Raw genomic sequence first — 14,225 nt, 5'->3', positions numbered from 1 at the left:
AGCTAGGATTATTTGGATCGAACATTGGCTAACGCCAATGACTCTAATACCATGAAGAAAATATAAAACTATGAAAACTAAAAGAAAAACAATAGAATAAGAAAATAAAGACGAGATTTTACGTGATTCAGTCTATGACCTACATCTACAAGATAGAACCTTACATGCTACATTTTGCTCTTATTCACTTGATGAAATCTACAATACAAAATTGCTCTATTTATCGAGCTTACAGATGATTCAAATCTAATCAAATTTCTTTAGGGTAATGTAATCTAATCAAATCCCTTTATTTAGGGTAATGCAATGTAATCAAATCCTTAAATGTAGGGTAATCAAATATACACTAACACCATCGAGGGATGCTGCTGCTCTGGTTGCAGGATTTGTTTTACTGTGTTGTTGTTGCTGGGTTGTAAAGATGTTTGTTTATGTTGTTTTTTCTTTCTTTGGGAATGTAGTTGTTTCAGTTTCTTTGTGGATAGGGTGATATATAGTGTTAAATCTCGTAAGATTGAGATTTTGTATTTGTATGGCTGGTTGTTGGTTGTAGCAAGATGCTTGTTAGCATCAGACCGTTTTGTTAGGAACCAGGCCAACATGTACAGGCCCAATTCCCCAATGATCATCTTAGGAGGTCAAATTTGTTGAGGCCCACTTACAGACAGATTACCCCGATCACCAACAATCAGAATGTCTTCATGTCGAACGGAGGGTTGGTAAACAAACCCTATCGCTAAGAGATTGACTCGCCATTTAATACGGGATGCTGACAATGATGTGACAAGACCTACGCCATACAAGAAATCATCAAGCCATGCTTTCGCACGATTTGAGGATATTGATGTGACCAAGTATGCTTTAGTATACCTAAACTTTCATAACCACGTAGGATGTGACAGTGGAGTCATTCAATTTGAGTACGAAGAATAGCGAGATACTAGGAATCAAACGAATCAAGCGACTATATATATCATAAGAGCGGCAAGATAAGCGGACTTTTGAACCTTCCTTATTCCTTAACTTCACAATTACCTTAAGTATTTTCTACACTTAAAATATCATCTGATTTAGGCATCAGAGTTATCCCACGTTGGCCCACTCCAGCAAGTTCCTTTGTCTAAATTCCATTTATTTTGCAGTGATCGAAGGTGTTGAATACCCCATCCACACAGCAAAAAAAAATATATATATACACACACACACACATACATACACACGTATTGGTTTATTTGGTTGTGTTGCTTTCTTGTATAATATAAAAGAAAAAAAGAAAAAAGTAATGTGAAATCAATATATTTTCAAAAGATTAGGGCTTAAAAAAATTAAAACTAGCCAAAAACACTAAAACTTTGTCTGAATTATTTTCAAAATCGTCTAAAAAGACTAACATAGGCCCATTATCTAATATGCAGATGATGGATAATAAGCGCAACAACTGTGCAGATGCGGTTATTAAAAACATGCTGCGAATGCAAACATCTAAAAGTGATATCTACATTTTGTGAATGCGACTGTGTATATTACAAAAAGCCATCCTATCGAGCATTGGCTCTCCATCCAAATCCTTTGTGTTTCAACTCTTAATGGATAGAGAACAATGACAATTCCCTTCTTAGAAAAAGGACACTGCAGGCACCAGCAAATTACAATCAAAATTGTCTGAAGTCAACGTCCAGGTCCAAGTCCAAACAGAGAGAATACAAAATAAGCACCAGAAAATAAATGCTACAGAATTGTATATGACAAACCAAAACTTTCCAAACGCCAAATTTCAGAAATCAGCTCACTAAAAGGTACGTACGATGAGTTCAATAGTTTCAATTTGCATATGCTCGAAGCTCACATTAAAAAACAAATTTACGTTCTCAACAAAACTTTAATTGGCTTCAAACAAAAGATATATTTATACACTTATCATATGAACCGATAAAAAGGTTTTTAATTTTATTTAGGCTTTAAATTCGGTGGTTTAATTTATGTTTTATTTAATTTTATGGGTTATTTATTTTTGTAATTCGATAAAAAGGAAATTGTCAGTGTCTTAGATTGTGCTAGGTTAGGCAAGTTATTAAATGGGTGTTTCCCTAAGGTTAGGGTTAGGGTTTAGTAAGTTTTTATTGTAATCGACAGCTCATGATGAATGAAAATTTAGATTGATGGTTCGCAATTATCCAACTTTTGTTTCACGTTTCTCCCTTCTTCAACTCATTTCACTATCGGTTTGGTCTGCATCATATCATGAACCCAACAAAAACAAAAACACAAACTACAGAACAACCTGATCATCTACAAACACCAAGTAACCAAAACTACAAACCAAACAAACACAGCTATACCTAAAACATTTACCAAGTTTCATTTCAACAGAAAAACATATACCAGATGAGAGAGCAAAAATCTAAGACGTTACCAATGAAAATATTTGCAAGTAAGAATTACTATATGCGTAAGGAACTGGTTTCTATCAGTTCTCATCATTATAGCAATAAAAGGATGAAACTTTCTCAAGCATTCCGCTGGTTGTTACAGTAAAGTACGGTTGCCTCCACCCCAAGGAACCTATAATATCTGTCTCCTCTCCTGAACAAAGGCTACTGTGTCAAAGAGCTGCTCCTGACACACGTTCAAATTCTTAGCAACAATTCAGCCTTTATGGAATCAGGAACGGAGGCTGCATGGGCAAATTTTAAAATGTCATCAACCTGTTTGAGAAATTTAGTGTAAAAGAGGGCTGTGGAATGTTATTATTGGTCAAAAAACAAAACAAAAAAGCACATCACTGTAAACTGTAATGTCAGTCTACATACCAGGTTAGATAGAAATAACAAAGACAAGTGTTCAAGGGCTAACATGAACAATTAAACTATATGAATTAGGCATTACACCAAAAGTAAAATTTTACTGCAAAGGAAATCTATTCCCCATATATATTACAAAAATATGCATATGTTCACAATTTTTTTTTTCCCAAGAAAACAGAGCCTTAGCTGAGTGGAGAACTGACATGATTCAAGTTATAGCAAAGCAAGAAATCTGCGAGTCTAGATGGAGCAGTCTGTGATGAGGTTCACCAGAGAAGGAGAAAGAGGGAATGGAAAAGTGCATTGGATATTATCCTGCAAACAGCATCGTTTGCAACTTATATATTACCTCTAATTTATCTAATATAAAGTGGACCACTCAATTTTTATTGGACCAATATTTTATTGACGATGTTGAACTAAATACTCTTCACATGAAAAAGTAGCTATGTTTTTGTAGATTTCTCATTATTCTAAAGTATTATTAGTTGAAATATTCAAATAAAAAAAAAGGTTGTTCAATAGCGCACTGTATGGTTCTTTTGAGCTTTTCACTCTGCTTAGTATGTATCTATGAACCATATTACTTCTAATCAATCTGTCCTCCTATTTTCTCTATGTTCTTAATCATGAAATTTTGTCTTAAAATCTTTTAGTGACATGTTTTGATCATCTCTCTCTCTCTCTCTCTCTCTCTCTCTCTCTCTCTCTCACACACACACACACACTCAAATGAGGTCAAGCTCTAGCCTGTCACTACTGATTAAACTTTTGTCTATGATCACTAATAAAATATGATCATCTAATCCTTATCGAAAATAATAGACACAAACCTTGAGATTCCTAACCACCATCAATAAGCCTCAAAACCATGACCTTAAACTTAACAAAACACATGAGGGTAAGTTCTATCACTAACGAACCCCACTCTATTTGTAGAGTCCCCGAAAATATCCTGCACCTTCTCCCTGCTTTTGCATCTTTTGCTTAACCAGCTTGTAGCTTTGTCAATCTACTGAGCCTACCCTTAACTCATGAATCCTTCTTCTTCTGATATTGATCACCTCATACATCAAACTCTTGCAATGAGCCCGAGCGACAACACCCCTCCCCTTCAACCAGCTCCCCAACCCCCAATACCCCTCCGCCTCCCACTCTGGTGGAAAAAATCATCTCCTTAAGGCCCATCCCTAGAACAGTGGTTAGATCCAATCTTAGGCATGCTTGGAGATTCCTTGATTCCTTCTGCATCTAGGATATCGAAGATAACTGGTTCATTTTTACTTTTCAGGCTCCCACTGATATGAATCTTGTTATCGAACATGCTCCCTGGAATATCAGAAGCCATCCTATGTTTTTGAATAATTGGGAAGCAGATTCAACTTTAGAGGAACTTAGTTTTGATAATGGTACTTTTTGGGTTCAGATTCATGACAATCTCAAATGCTGAAATCATTGGTCATAGATTGGGAACCATAGTTTCAGCAGGAATCTGAAGGAGATTCTGAGAATCAAAACAGCCAGTAACCTTCATCACCCTCTGGTACCAGGGTTTTTTCCAACCTAGGCATCAAAAACCACCCACATGGATTCAATTTCAATGTGACTTCATCACCCTCTACTCTAGAGAGGCTTTAAGCAAGATGCGAAAATCAGCTTTGCACCGTAAGAACAAAGAACATGACACTACTTACAAATTAAAATAACGGACAAATAGACATATTTTAACTTAGCCTTTAGAAAGAAATACTGGTATTGCCTACTAACAAGATAATGACAATCCATACGCTTCTGGCGATGCCATGACCTACCAATATCACTCTAGCCAAGAGTAAAGGGTTAAATAAATGACTTGCTTCAACACATAATGGACTGCAAATGTGCATGTTAAGCTGGGGTAATGATAACTACATAAAATTCTAGCATTTCTTTCTTTTGAAAGGCACCACATAAGAGAGGAATTACATCCATATTGCACTACCACCATGTCTACCAGTATTCCTTCTCCAACAAGCCAACAAATCCATCACCTATCTAGGTATGATGCACATGTACAGATAGAAATCCCCACCACTTCCTCATGTACAGCAGCCAAAACAAACATGGTGGCATAACCTCAAATGAATCAATCCTACAACATCCATTAGAGCTCCACAACTTAGAAGTCCATAACAAAAACTGTTATAAACCTTGTGTAATTTTCAAGATAGCAGTTGATAAATTTCTAAACATAAGCATACAACACCGCACACATGTTTGTGCATAAAGCCAAGAGTTCTCAAGTGCCCTATAAAAGCCAAGAGTTCTCAAGTGCCCCACAACCTCTTATATACCGGGCAGAAAAAAATAGAAGCTAACCCTGAGCTTGAATTACAAGAGTTTTGGAGAGCATAAAGATGATCAAAATAATTACTAGTCAAAAGGTAATTTAACAAAAAGGTAAAGTTCATTCATTTGTCAGACTATAGCCACAATTTTTTCGATAATGATTAGCATCAAGATGTAATCACTAACATTGTTGAATGCCATCAAAATTAGGGACTACATGAAACTAGCAAGATATTAATTTGTAGCGAACCTTGAAGGGGATGTATTGAGCATCAGTGGAGATGGACCTCTGCCCAAAGATGTGGACCTCCTCCTCGGATGTGTATCATCACGTCGATAAGGTGATTCTACTCGACGATGCGCTGGAGAATCTGCACGACGACGTAGAGGAGAATCTGGCAGTCGTCTAGGAGAACCATCCCTTTGTATAGGGGATCCCCTTCTTGGTGAGGCAAGAGGCTTCCAACAGGGAGAAGCTAATTCATCAAAAAGTAAAGAACAATTAGAAAACACAACAACAAAATGTACAATGTACCACTCCACGAACCTAGTGTAAGGGGCATACCTTCCCTATGCCGCTTGAGTCTATCCTCCTCACCATCAGAAATGTTGTTAGTTTTGGGAGCGTCTATTTTCGACAAAGTGGTAATGGCTTTTAGGGGTAGCGACACAAATGAGAATTCTACTTTAATAGCATTCCCATTAATTTCGTTCTGCATTAAGCCAAATAAATAGCATTAATTTCATGACACAACATGTTTCCATACAACTACAAATTCTACTCCAACATTGCACTAAAACATACACCATGCAAGTAAAATTTTGCCATTTTAGCATCTTCTTCTGCCTTGAACTCCACATATCCATATCCTTTTGGAAGATTGTCCTGCAAACATAGAACAAGTTTCAAATGACTTCCCCAGGAAAAAAAATGACCTATAAACAAGAAACAAGCTTTAAAAAATGATGTGGCATCAACAATAAACTTACAGAGTGATCCATTGGCAGCTCCACATTAACAACTTCACCAAAAATACCTGGAGTACAAAAACACGAGTAAGAACATAAAAAACCACCATTTTTTTTTTTAATTTTTTTTATATAACAGAAAACCCCCGATGCAAGGTTACTTCGTGTACCCACCCCAGAAGAATACACCCCGACCCCGTGTAATGCACCCCCTACCACATGAATCAGTTAAATCGGGCTTTCGCCAGGGGTGTGGCCCCAATGAGTTGTTTGCGTCCAAGAGGATTCGAACCTTAGACCTGATGGTTATGCCACCATAGTCCAAGGCCTTCATCATTTGAGCCACATAAAAATAAAATTAAAAAATTATTTTTTTTTTTATTTTATTTAAAAAAGTAAAAAAAAAAAGGGGCCAATTGAAATATAAACATAAGAAACAGCAGCTACTAAAATCCCTTATGGTCAATAAATAATAAGAGGTTCCTTCAATAATTACCGATTCATGCATAGTAGAATAAAGCACATTAATTTACGAATTCAATAACTCTACAATAACTTCATAAAGTCGGGACATATCTTCAAGAAAAACAAAAAGAAAAAGAAAACTGAAAATTTTGTATGCCTTCATTGTCATGTGAAAGCAAACACAACAATCAATGACAATGTTTTTAGTTGTTGTGCTAAGCTATTACGAGCACAAATGGCAGTGACAACTTTGTGAACTCCTAAAATAAGAAAGGACATCATTGTGAAAAAAATAAAAAGGGTTAATGGTCGCAAACATGATTCTACTTTTCATGCCAACCTCTACAGTAACCTTTTTATAGATATCCTACTCAATAGTGAAATAAAGAGTGTAAGAGAAGAATGTTAGACATCATTAAAAATTTAAAAAAAAGTGATTAACTTACCGAATTTATCTTTTAATTGGCCTTCATTCACATTGCAGCCGAGGTTGTCAATACGTAGAACAAATGACTTTTGAATAGGAGAGGCTTTCCTAAAATCAAAGTGCTTTTTATAAGTAACGAAATATCATTAAAAGCGAAAAAAGCACATATTTTTAACACCTGCAAGAAAAACAAGAGTTCTTTCTCTCTCTTTTTTCCCTTTCTTCTTTCCTTTTCATTTTATCCTTTTGCAGAGGGGAGTAAATGCTATCAGACCATCAAGGGCATGAAATAATAGTTACAGCTATTACTAGAGGATCTTGACATGCTAATAGAACTTCATACAAACAAATAACAACAAGAAATAAATAAATAGAAAAGAGAAGTTTTAACAATAAGCTCATCAACCCAAATATAAATTCTGGCAGATGCATTCTACACTGTTAATTTAAGACATGCAAGTAACAAGTGGCCAACTCTCGAAGGACTCAAATAAGTCTCTAATTGATATGCCCAAAAGCTACTCCCTATATATATATATTTCACCCCATTATTAAGGAAGATGGGAATCACAGTATAGCCTGCTCAATAGTTGAATAAAGAGTGTAAGAAAAGAACTAGAGTTCAACCACATAACTCTCTCTCAGTCAGATCAAGCACATGTCAAAAATAGAAATATATCATTTAAAACAAGCAGAATAATTCCCTAATATTATAAACTAAAAAACTGACTCACAGTAACATTGGGCTGCAAACCTGCTTTCCAGCAATGAAAGCTACAGGGTAACTGAAACCGCGTAGCTTAAGGCACAGACAAACAATTGAGGGAGACAGTCTTAAAAAGCCTAGGCATGAACCAGAATATTCCCATCTATGCTAGGAGAGAGTACATAATTATCGCTTACACTTGCATGTTTCTCCTACGAACTTGTGTACTATTGTAGCCAATGTGTCAAAGATGGGGTATGTCCAAAAAGGACATAGGTTAAGATAGTTAAATTAATATGTAGCTAAGCATCTATTGCGTCTCCTGAGAACTGCACAATGGTCTTAACATCAAAATGCATATTGCATGCATTCCAATGTGCATGGCAATAGTCAAAAACGAATTGTTAGATGCAAAAGCAGCTCACATTATCCATCAAACAAGCACGAAGTTGTAAATATAAATTGAAAATAATTGGAAGATGGAAAATGTGGATCGAGAAGATGAAGAGGTCAAACATTTACCACCTGAAGTCTGGCTAACCTGTCAGAGTAGTTCAAATGAATAAGCGTTAGGCTATGCTAAGTCTAAGAAGACTCAAGACTAGAATCCATTTTCTAAACCCACCCTATCTGTAAAGGGCATGTTAAATCTTCTCATGTTAACTAGGAGTAATTTTTAACTAATCAGCATTCCACCGTTTTCAGAATAAACTTTGCACGTTACAAACCCCTAAAACCTTTAACAAAGCCCCTAGACCTCATTGAAAGCCATATTCTCCCAAGGGAACATCCATTCAAAACAAGCTGCTATTAAAAAAAAAGGTTCACGTCAAGAGGCAAATGTAAAAAACGATAGGTCAAACACCGCCACGATAGATCATGTATGCCTATTATATAGTTTACTAACCCAAAGAGTTCAAGTGGAGATGTATGGACAACACAAAAAGGAACTTGGACACAAATGTCAGGCGCATGTAAACAAAGAATACTAAAATGCCATGCATATCCCTAGAAAAAAGATGCATGTAAATTATTACGATCAAAGACAACAATGATCAAAACATTTAAATCACATTTCTAATTAAAGAACCGGAGTATGCTCTAAGTTAAAATTCCTATATTTGTACCAACTTTCATCATAAAAAAATAAACACTTGGTCCAAATATGAAAACATCTTGAACTTTTCTTTTTTGATAAGTAAGAAATGTTTTATTAAAAAGCATAAGGCGCCCCTAGATACACAGGGAGTATACACAGGAACAACCAAAACAACCCACAAAAAGAAACCCAAACAAACCCACAAGACCTAAGCCCTTAAACTCAAAACTCACAAGAAGTACTCAAAGCATCAACAAAAAAACCCAAACACACCCACAAGGACCTAGCCCTTCAACCCAGAACCCACAAGGAGCACTCAACGCTACACCACCTGAGCCTTTCCTTTCCTTCTCCTAGAGGGCACGCTTGCATCACCATAGTTAAATGAAGCTTTCCAGATTCAACACCTCTCTCCTCCCTTTAGTCTTAAGACGCGTACCCTTTTTAACCTGATGGAAATCATTTTCAATGGCATCCAAAATCGCGAAGGACGAATCTTCATCCTCAACACCATCTGACACCCAATCCAAGGGCATGTCGGGAGGACAGACACCCAAGGGGTAAAGGGAGTCTCCTTCCTCCCCATCCCAAACCTCATCTTTCTGATCTCACACAACAATCTCCCCATACAAGCCAAAACCTACTGGCCACTTCTGAGATTGGATCAAGCCATCCGACCTAAAATTCACCTCCTTATCAGCGATTGGAGGAGCACAACCACTCAAAGGAGAGGGGACACTCAGGAGAAGGAAGCCTCGTCGAAGAAAGCTAGACGGAGAAGACTTACCCACTCCCCCACTTGGCTTCGGCGAGGACTAGACCACAGTCCCACCCAAGGCCTGAGAAGAAGCACCCAAAAACAGTGTCACCGGAGCACTAAGAGCTAACACAGCCTCGTCAAACAGAGAAGTATCCATCTGAGCAGTTTTTGCCTTCGATCTCCGATGATATCTCATAACCGATTTGGATTCAAACGGGTAGATGGGAGCCCCACTCTCTGACATAATCGGAAGAGAAAATAGGATCATTTCTCCCAACACAGTCGCCACCAAAGAAGAGACCACGAAATCTGACCCAACTACAGAGAACTCGGGAGCCAAAGAAAACCCCTCAAAAAATCCCTTAGAATCCAAGTCTGAGCACCCAAAGGGAACACTCACTTTGGAAGAAGAAGCAATCACAGGGGATCCAGAAACGCCGAACGAGGGGAAGAGATTGCCGACAACAACACACCTAGAGATGCAGAGGCAGACTCCGGATCAGAAGAAACCGGCCTAGAGAGATTTGTAAATCCCTCGGAAACAGAGAAATCAATAGCCATCAAGTAAGAACCGGTGCCTTCAAGAGGATAGGAAAACTCAGAACTAGTCGGAGTAGACAACCCACCACCCAAGTCGACCGTCGTCGTCACCCTCGGCCGTTGAAGACCCAATGTAGACCCAAAACCCACAGAAAACTCAAAACCCGCTTCAAGATCCAAAGGGAGCCGTTGACCCGTAATCTCAATCCACTTCTCGGATTTGGGCTTCGCCAAAACCCGACCCTGACGAAAACCTTTAGAACTGAGATTGGGTATAAGACCCAACCCGAAACCAAACGAGCGACCCAATAACGACTCAACTACCCGACCCACCAATCTCACTAGAAGGTTCCTCCACGCCCGCAATTTCAAACGAGGCAAAGACTTCCTCGCTAATACTGGTGTGCCTTTGGCAGGGGGAAGACATGCTGGATGTCCCTTGCTATGCAGATTCAGCATCAAGTCTTTACCTAGCGGTTCCTTCTCCAACACCGAGCAGTCCATGGCCAACCTCACCTCCTCCGATGATGCAAGTCCCATTGCCGGGAGAAGATCAAGCTAATGCCTCTCACTCGACGGAATCCGCAACTTGACAAGACCCTCTAACCGCACCACCTCCGCAAACAACGAAAGAGCACCACCCAAAGAGGGTCGAGCCCCACCCAATCCCTCCTTCCCATCCTTCTCCACCGGAAACAGCACACCAACGAAAGAAGACCCAGACGTGGTTTCCATGAATACCAAGACCTTCCACAACTCATCAGCAACTCTGTTCCATCCCCGCCCTCCTCATCCCTCCGGGAACAAGATGAAGCCTCTCCGGCCACCCACTGCATAAACCACCAACTCCAAGAATCGGCCATCCTTATTGTAGCCTAGCCTCACTTCCAAGCCTTTGAATCTTCCCGGAAGGATTTGACCAAATCCTTGACCCCCTGAGACTACAACGCCTCCTTCACCACCACAATAACCTAAGCAGTACACTGCAAACCCAATCGCACAACCCCTAAGAAGCCTTTCCTTCTCTCCTCCATTCTCAGCACATACTTGCCTTCCTCCATCGAGAAGAGGAATGTTTTGACCTCCATGGAGAAGCACCTCTCCAAAGCCATCCCCTAGAGAACTCGAGAGAAAGGAACCCTAGCGAGACGCGCCTGCACACGCCACCGCTGGGGTGAAAGAGTCTACGAGGCGTTGATACATAAGAGTAAAAGACAGAGATATATAAGCTTGGTCAAGGGTACGTAAGTCTCTAGTCTCTTCCAACAATTTCAAATTGAACTTTTTTTTTTTAACAAGTGAAAAACATATTATATCAGATTTGAGCTTACTTACACTTTCTAATCACATTATATATGTATATATATATATATATATAATCTCTCCTTAGAGGTAGCTTAGAATTGCGACAGATGTCCTGAACCCGTTACTTTTAAAGACTAAACCAGTTTTTAGTTGTTTTAAGCAAATGCCCATCCAGCATTAGGTATTTTGACGTAAAACGTGCATTTAATCCCTTACGCTGAAGTGAACGCGCGTTGTGTTGATTTGTTTAGGTTTGACACAATTAAAACAGCATTTTCAGTTGCCAAGCTTGCCCATGCTGTTGAAGAGCCGAAGACGTGGACCCCAGAAACCAAGAAGAAGTATGCAAATAATGCACCTGTTTGTGTCACAATGCCTACCGCATTTATCTGTGGCAAGTGAGGGTGTTTGATTTTCTTGATTGTTGTTTATGGTTGGTTTGACGATGTTGGACCATCACAGCCAATTGAGAGATTGGAATGGTCATACACAATTAAAACATAGGGGTCCTCTGTCTCTCTTATTTTCTTATGCTTTCATATCATATATCCTCTCTAAAACTCTCCATCCACACTCCAAATTCACATAATCTAGCTAAGTAAGAAGAGGGAGAAGAAGAAAGTGAAGAATCCATAAGCTTCTTACATCTAAAAGTAGTTTCTTTTACGTTATATATGTAAAAGATGATCGAAAGAAAAAAAAACTCTATTTGATAGGACTTCTTCCTATACCTATGAGTTTCATTGGAACCAGGAAAAGTATACAAAAAGGGTAGCTCTTTTCTATTATATTAGTATTTTATTAATTTCCGTTTTTGTTTTTATTTTTTGTTGATTTTTTCTTTCGTTTCCGTTTTTTGTCCTTATGTTCTTTTCTAATTTATATATTATTTTTATTCAAATTGCTCATTTTTTTCTTTTGTAAATTTTACACTTAATTCAGGAAAACGACGGTGAGAGAGTTTTTTATTGTTGTTTTTGGTAGAAGTTGACGATTTTTAAGTTTACATTGTTGTTCATTGACTAGTTTGTTTTTTTTTTTTTTTTTTTTTTTTTTTAGTTTAGGTATTTAATTTATGGATGATATTAGCTTTCAAGGTTTCATTGGAACAGGAAAAAATATATATACATAAAAGACAATTCTTTTCTACTATATTAGTATTTTTTACATTCCCTTTTTTGTGTTTATTTTCTATGGTTTTGTTCTTCCCTTTTTGCTTCTTGTCCTTATTTTCTGTTCTAATTACATATTGTTTTTTTTATTCGAATTGGTTATTGGGATAAATATATTTTGGTCCCATGAATTAACAACCATTTTTTATTAAGTCCGATGACAGGTGTGACACCTATATCTCAATTATCAAACAGCCAATTTGTTGCATTTAAGCCGACTCTTTAGAGTTGGCCATTTGTTTGGATTAAAAAGTGGGACCATATTCTTTACATTTTGCCCTTGTTTCCGTCGCGTGAAATACCAAAAATAGCCTTCTATTGGTCAAATGCTCTGAGATTATTATAACGAAAGGAAAAGTCAAATTTACCCTAAAATATGCAAATGCAGGTCACATAGTCTTGCTAGCATCTAGAGAGGACATGACACAACTTACAAATATGGACATATTGACCTGGTAACGAGACGAAAGCTGGAAATACTGTAAAAGTTCAATTCAGCTATTTCCAAAAGTAAAAAGTTGCATGTACATTCAAAAATTAAAGCGGACTGACCTCTTCCTGAGAGGAGGGGTGATTGGGCTCTGAGAACGGACTCTCCGCAACGGCGTCCTCGAGCGGGATCTGGAACGCGAGAGGGACCGAGAGATGGAGGGTGAGCGAAAGCTGGAACGGGAGTCTGAGCCCGGTACGACGGGGGACCGAGAAGACGAGCCAGTGAGAACTTCGGAACGAGAAGATGATCCCGTGTAGGCACCGGAGCGAGACGACGAGCCAGTGAGAACTTCGGAACGAGAAGACGATCCCGTGTAGACCCCGGAGCGGGAGGAGGAGCCCGTCTGGTCGACTAGGGACGAAGACGATGAACCCGAAGATGGAGACCGACGGTCTCGGCTTGGCTTCCCCATGGCTATCGGCGCACGGATCGCAAAATGAGCAGACTGCGAGCCGAACGTGCTTCGTTTGCCGCGGTTTTTTGCAAAGAGATCTTAAAATACCATTAACAACAGTTAACGGAAGACTCTAGGTCTTTCCGTACAGACACTTCGATTGATACCGGATAGGTATCAACCCAAACAACAGAAACTTTCTGGAGTTACAGCCAAACGAGCTAATCTATGAGCAACACTATTTCCCTCTCTTCCCACAAATTTCACCTCACTATGTTGGAAAGAACTAATTTGCTCCTGTATATCAACAATAATCGGCTCAGTCTTGACCTAAGGAATGCCGGCCGAGAGGATTGCTTTCACAACCACTACGCAATCTCCCTCGATATGAACACATTGGTACCCCAACTCTCTGCATAATTCGTTTGCCGCGGTTTTGAGGGTAAAAATGGCATACCGACAATAAGCCGGTTACAGCACTAGCATGGCATAGTGAGCTTTTAAAATTTTTTCTAAATTTTAGTTCAAAAATCTATTCTCTTTTTTTAAAAAAAAAAAATTATTTAGAGAAAAATATATATTAGCCCTCCAAACTACCATCCATTCTCCGGATGGCCCCCCAAACTACCAATGCTTAGATTCTGGCCCTCCAAACTACTACTTTCTGATTTTTTGGCCTCATCCGTCCATTTATGCCGTTAATTCTAAACAGAATTCCGAAAATACCCCTCCTACACTTTGAAATTCTCACGGTTAAGGGAGG

At 38.6% G+C, this 14,225-nt stretch overlaps 1 protein-coding gene across 1 annotated transcript; it reads right to left on the bottom strand.

Annotated features, from left to right (window-relative positions):
- Positions 1–2,409: 2,409 nt before the first annotated feature.
- LOC133861676 (serine/arginine-rich splicing factor SR45-like) lies at positions 2,410–13,875 on the bottom strand. The gene is made up of 7 exons (XM_062297461.1): positions 13,128–13,875; positions 7,013–7,101; positions 6,123–6,169; positions 5,938–6,018; positions 5,698–5,845; positions 5,383–5,608; positions 2,410–2,674 (listed from the first exon to the last, which is right to left on the bottom strand). The coding sequence occupies exons 1-7, from the start codon at positions 13,478–13,480 to the stop codon at positions 2,662–2,664; spliced, it is 957 nt and encodes a 318-aa protein (XP_062153445.1). The 5' UTR covers positions 13,481–13,875; the 3' UTR covers positions 2,410–2,661.
- Between the last annotated feature and the right edge of the window lie 350 nt (positions 13,876–14,225).

This window comes from Alnus glutinosa, chromosome 2 (genome assembly GCF_958979055.1).
Source record: "Alnus glutinosa chromosome 2, dhAlnGlut1.1, whole genome shotgun sequence".
In the NCBI taxonomy this organism is placed as follows: Eukaryota; Viridiplantae; Streptophyta; class Magnoliopsida; order Fagales; family Betulaceae; genus Alnus; species Alnus glutinosa.
Note: the sequence above shows the minus strand (reverse complement) of the source record. Positions and strands in the feature narration are given on the sequence as shown.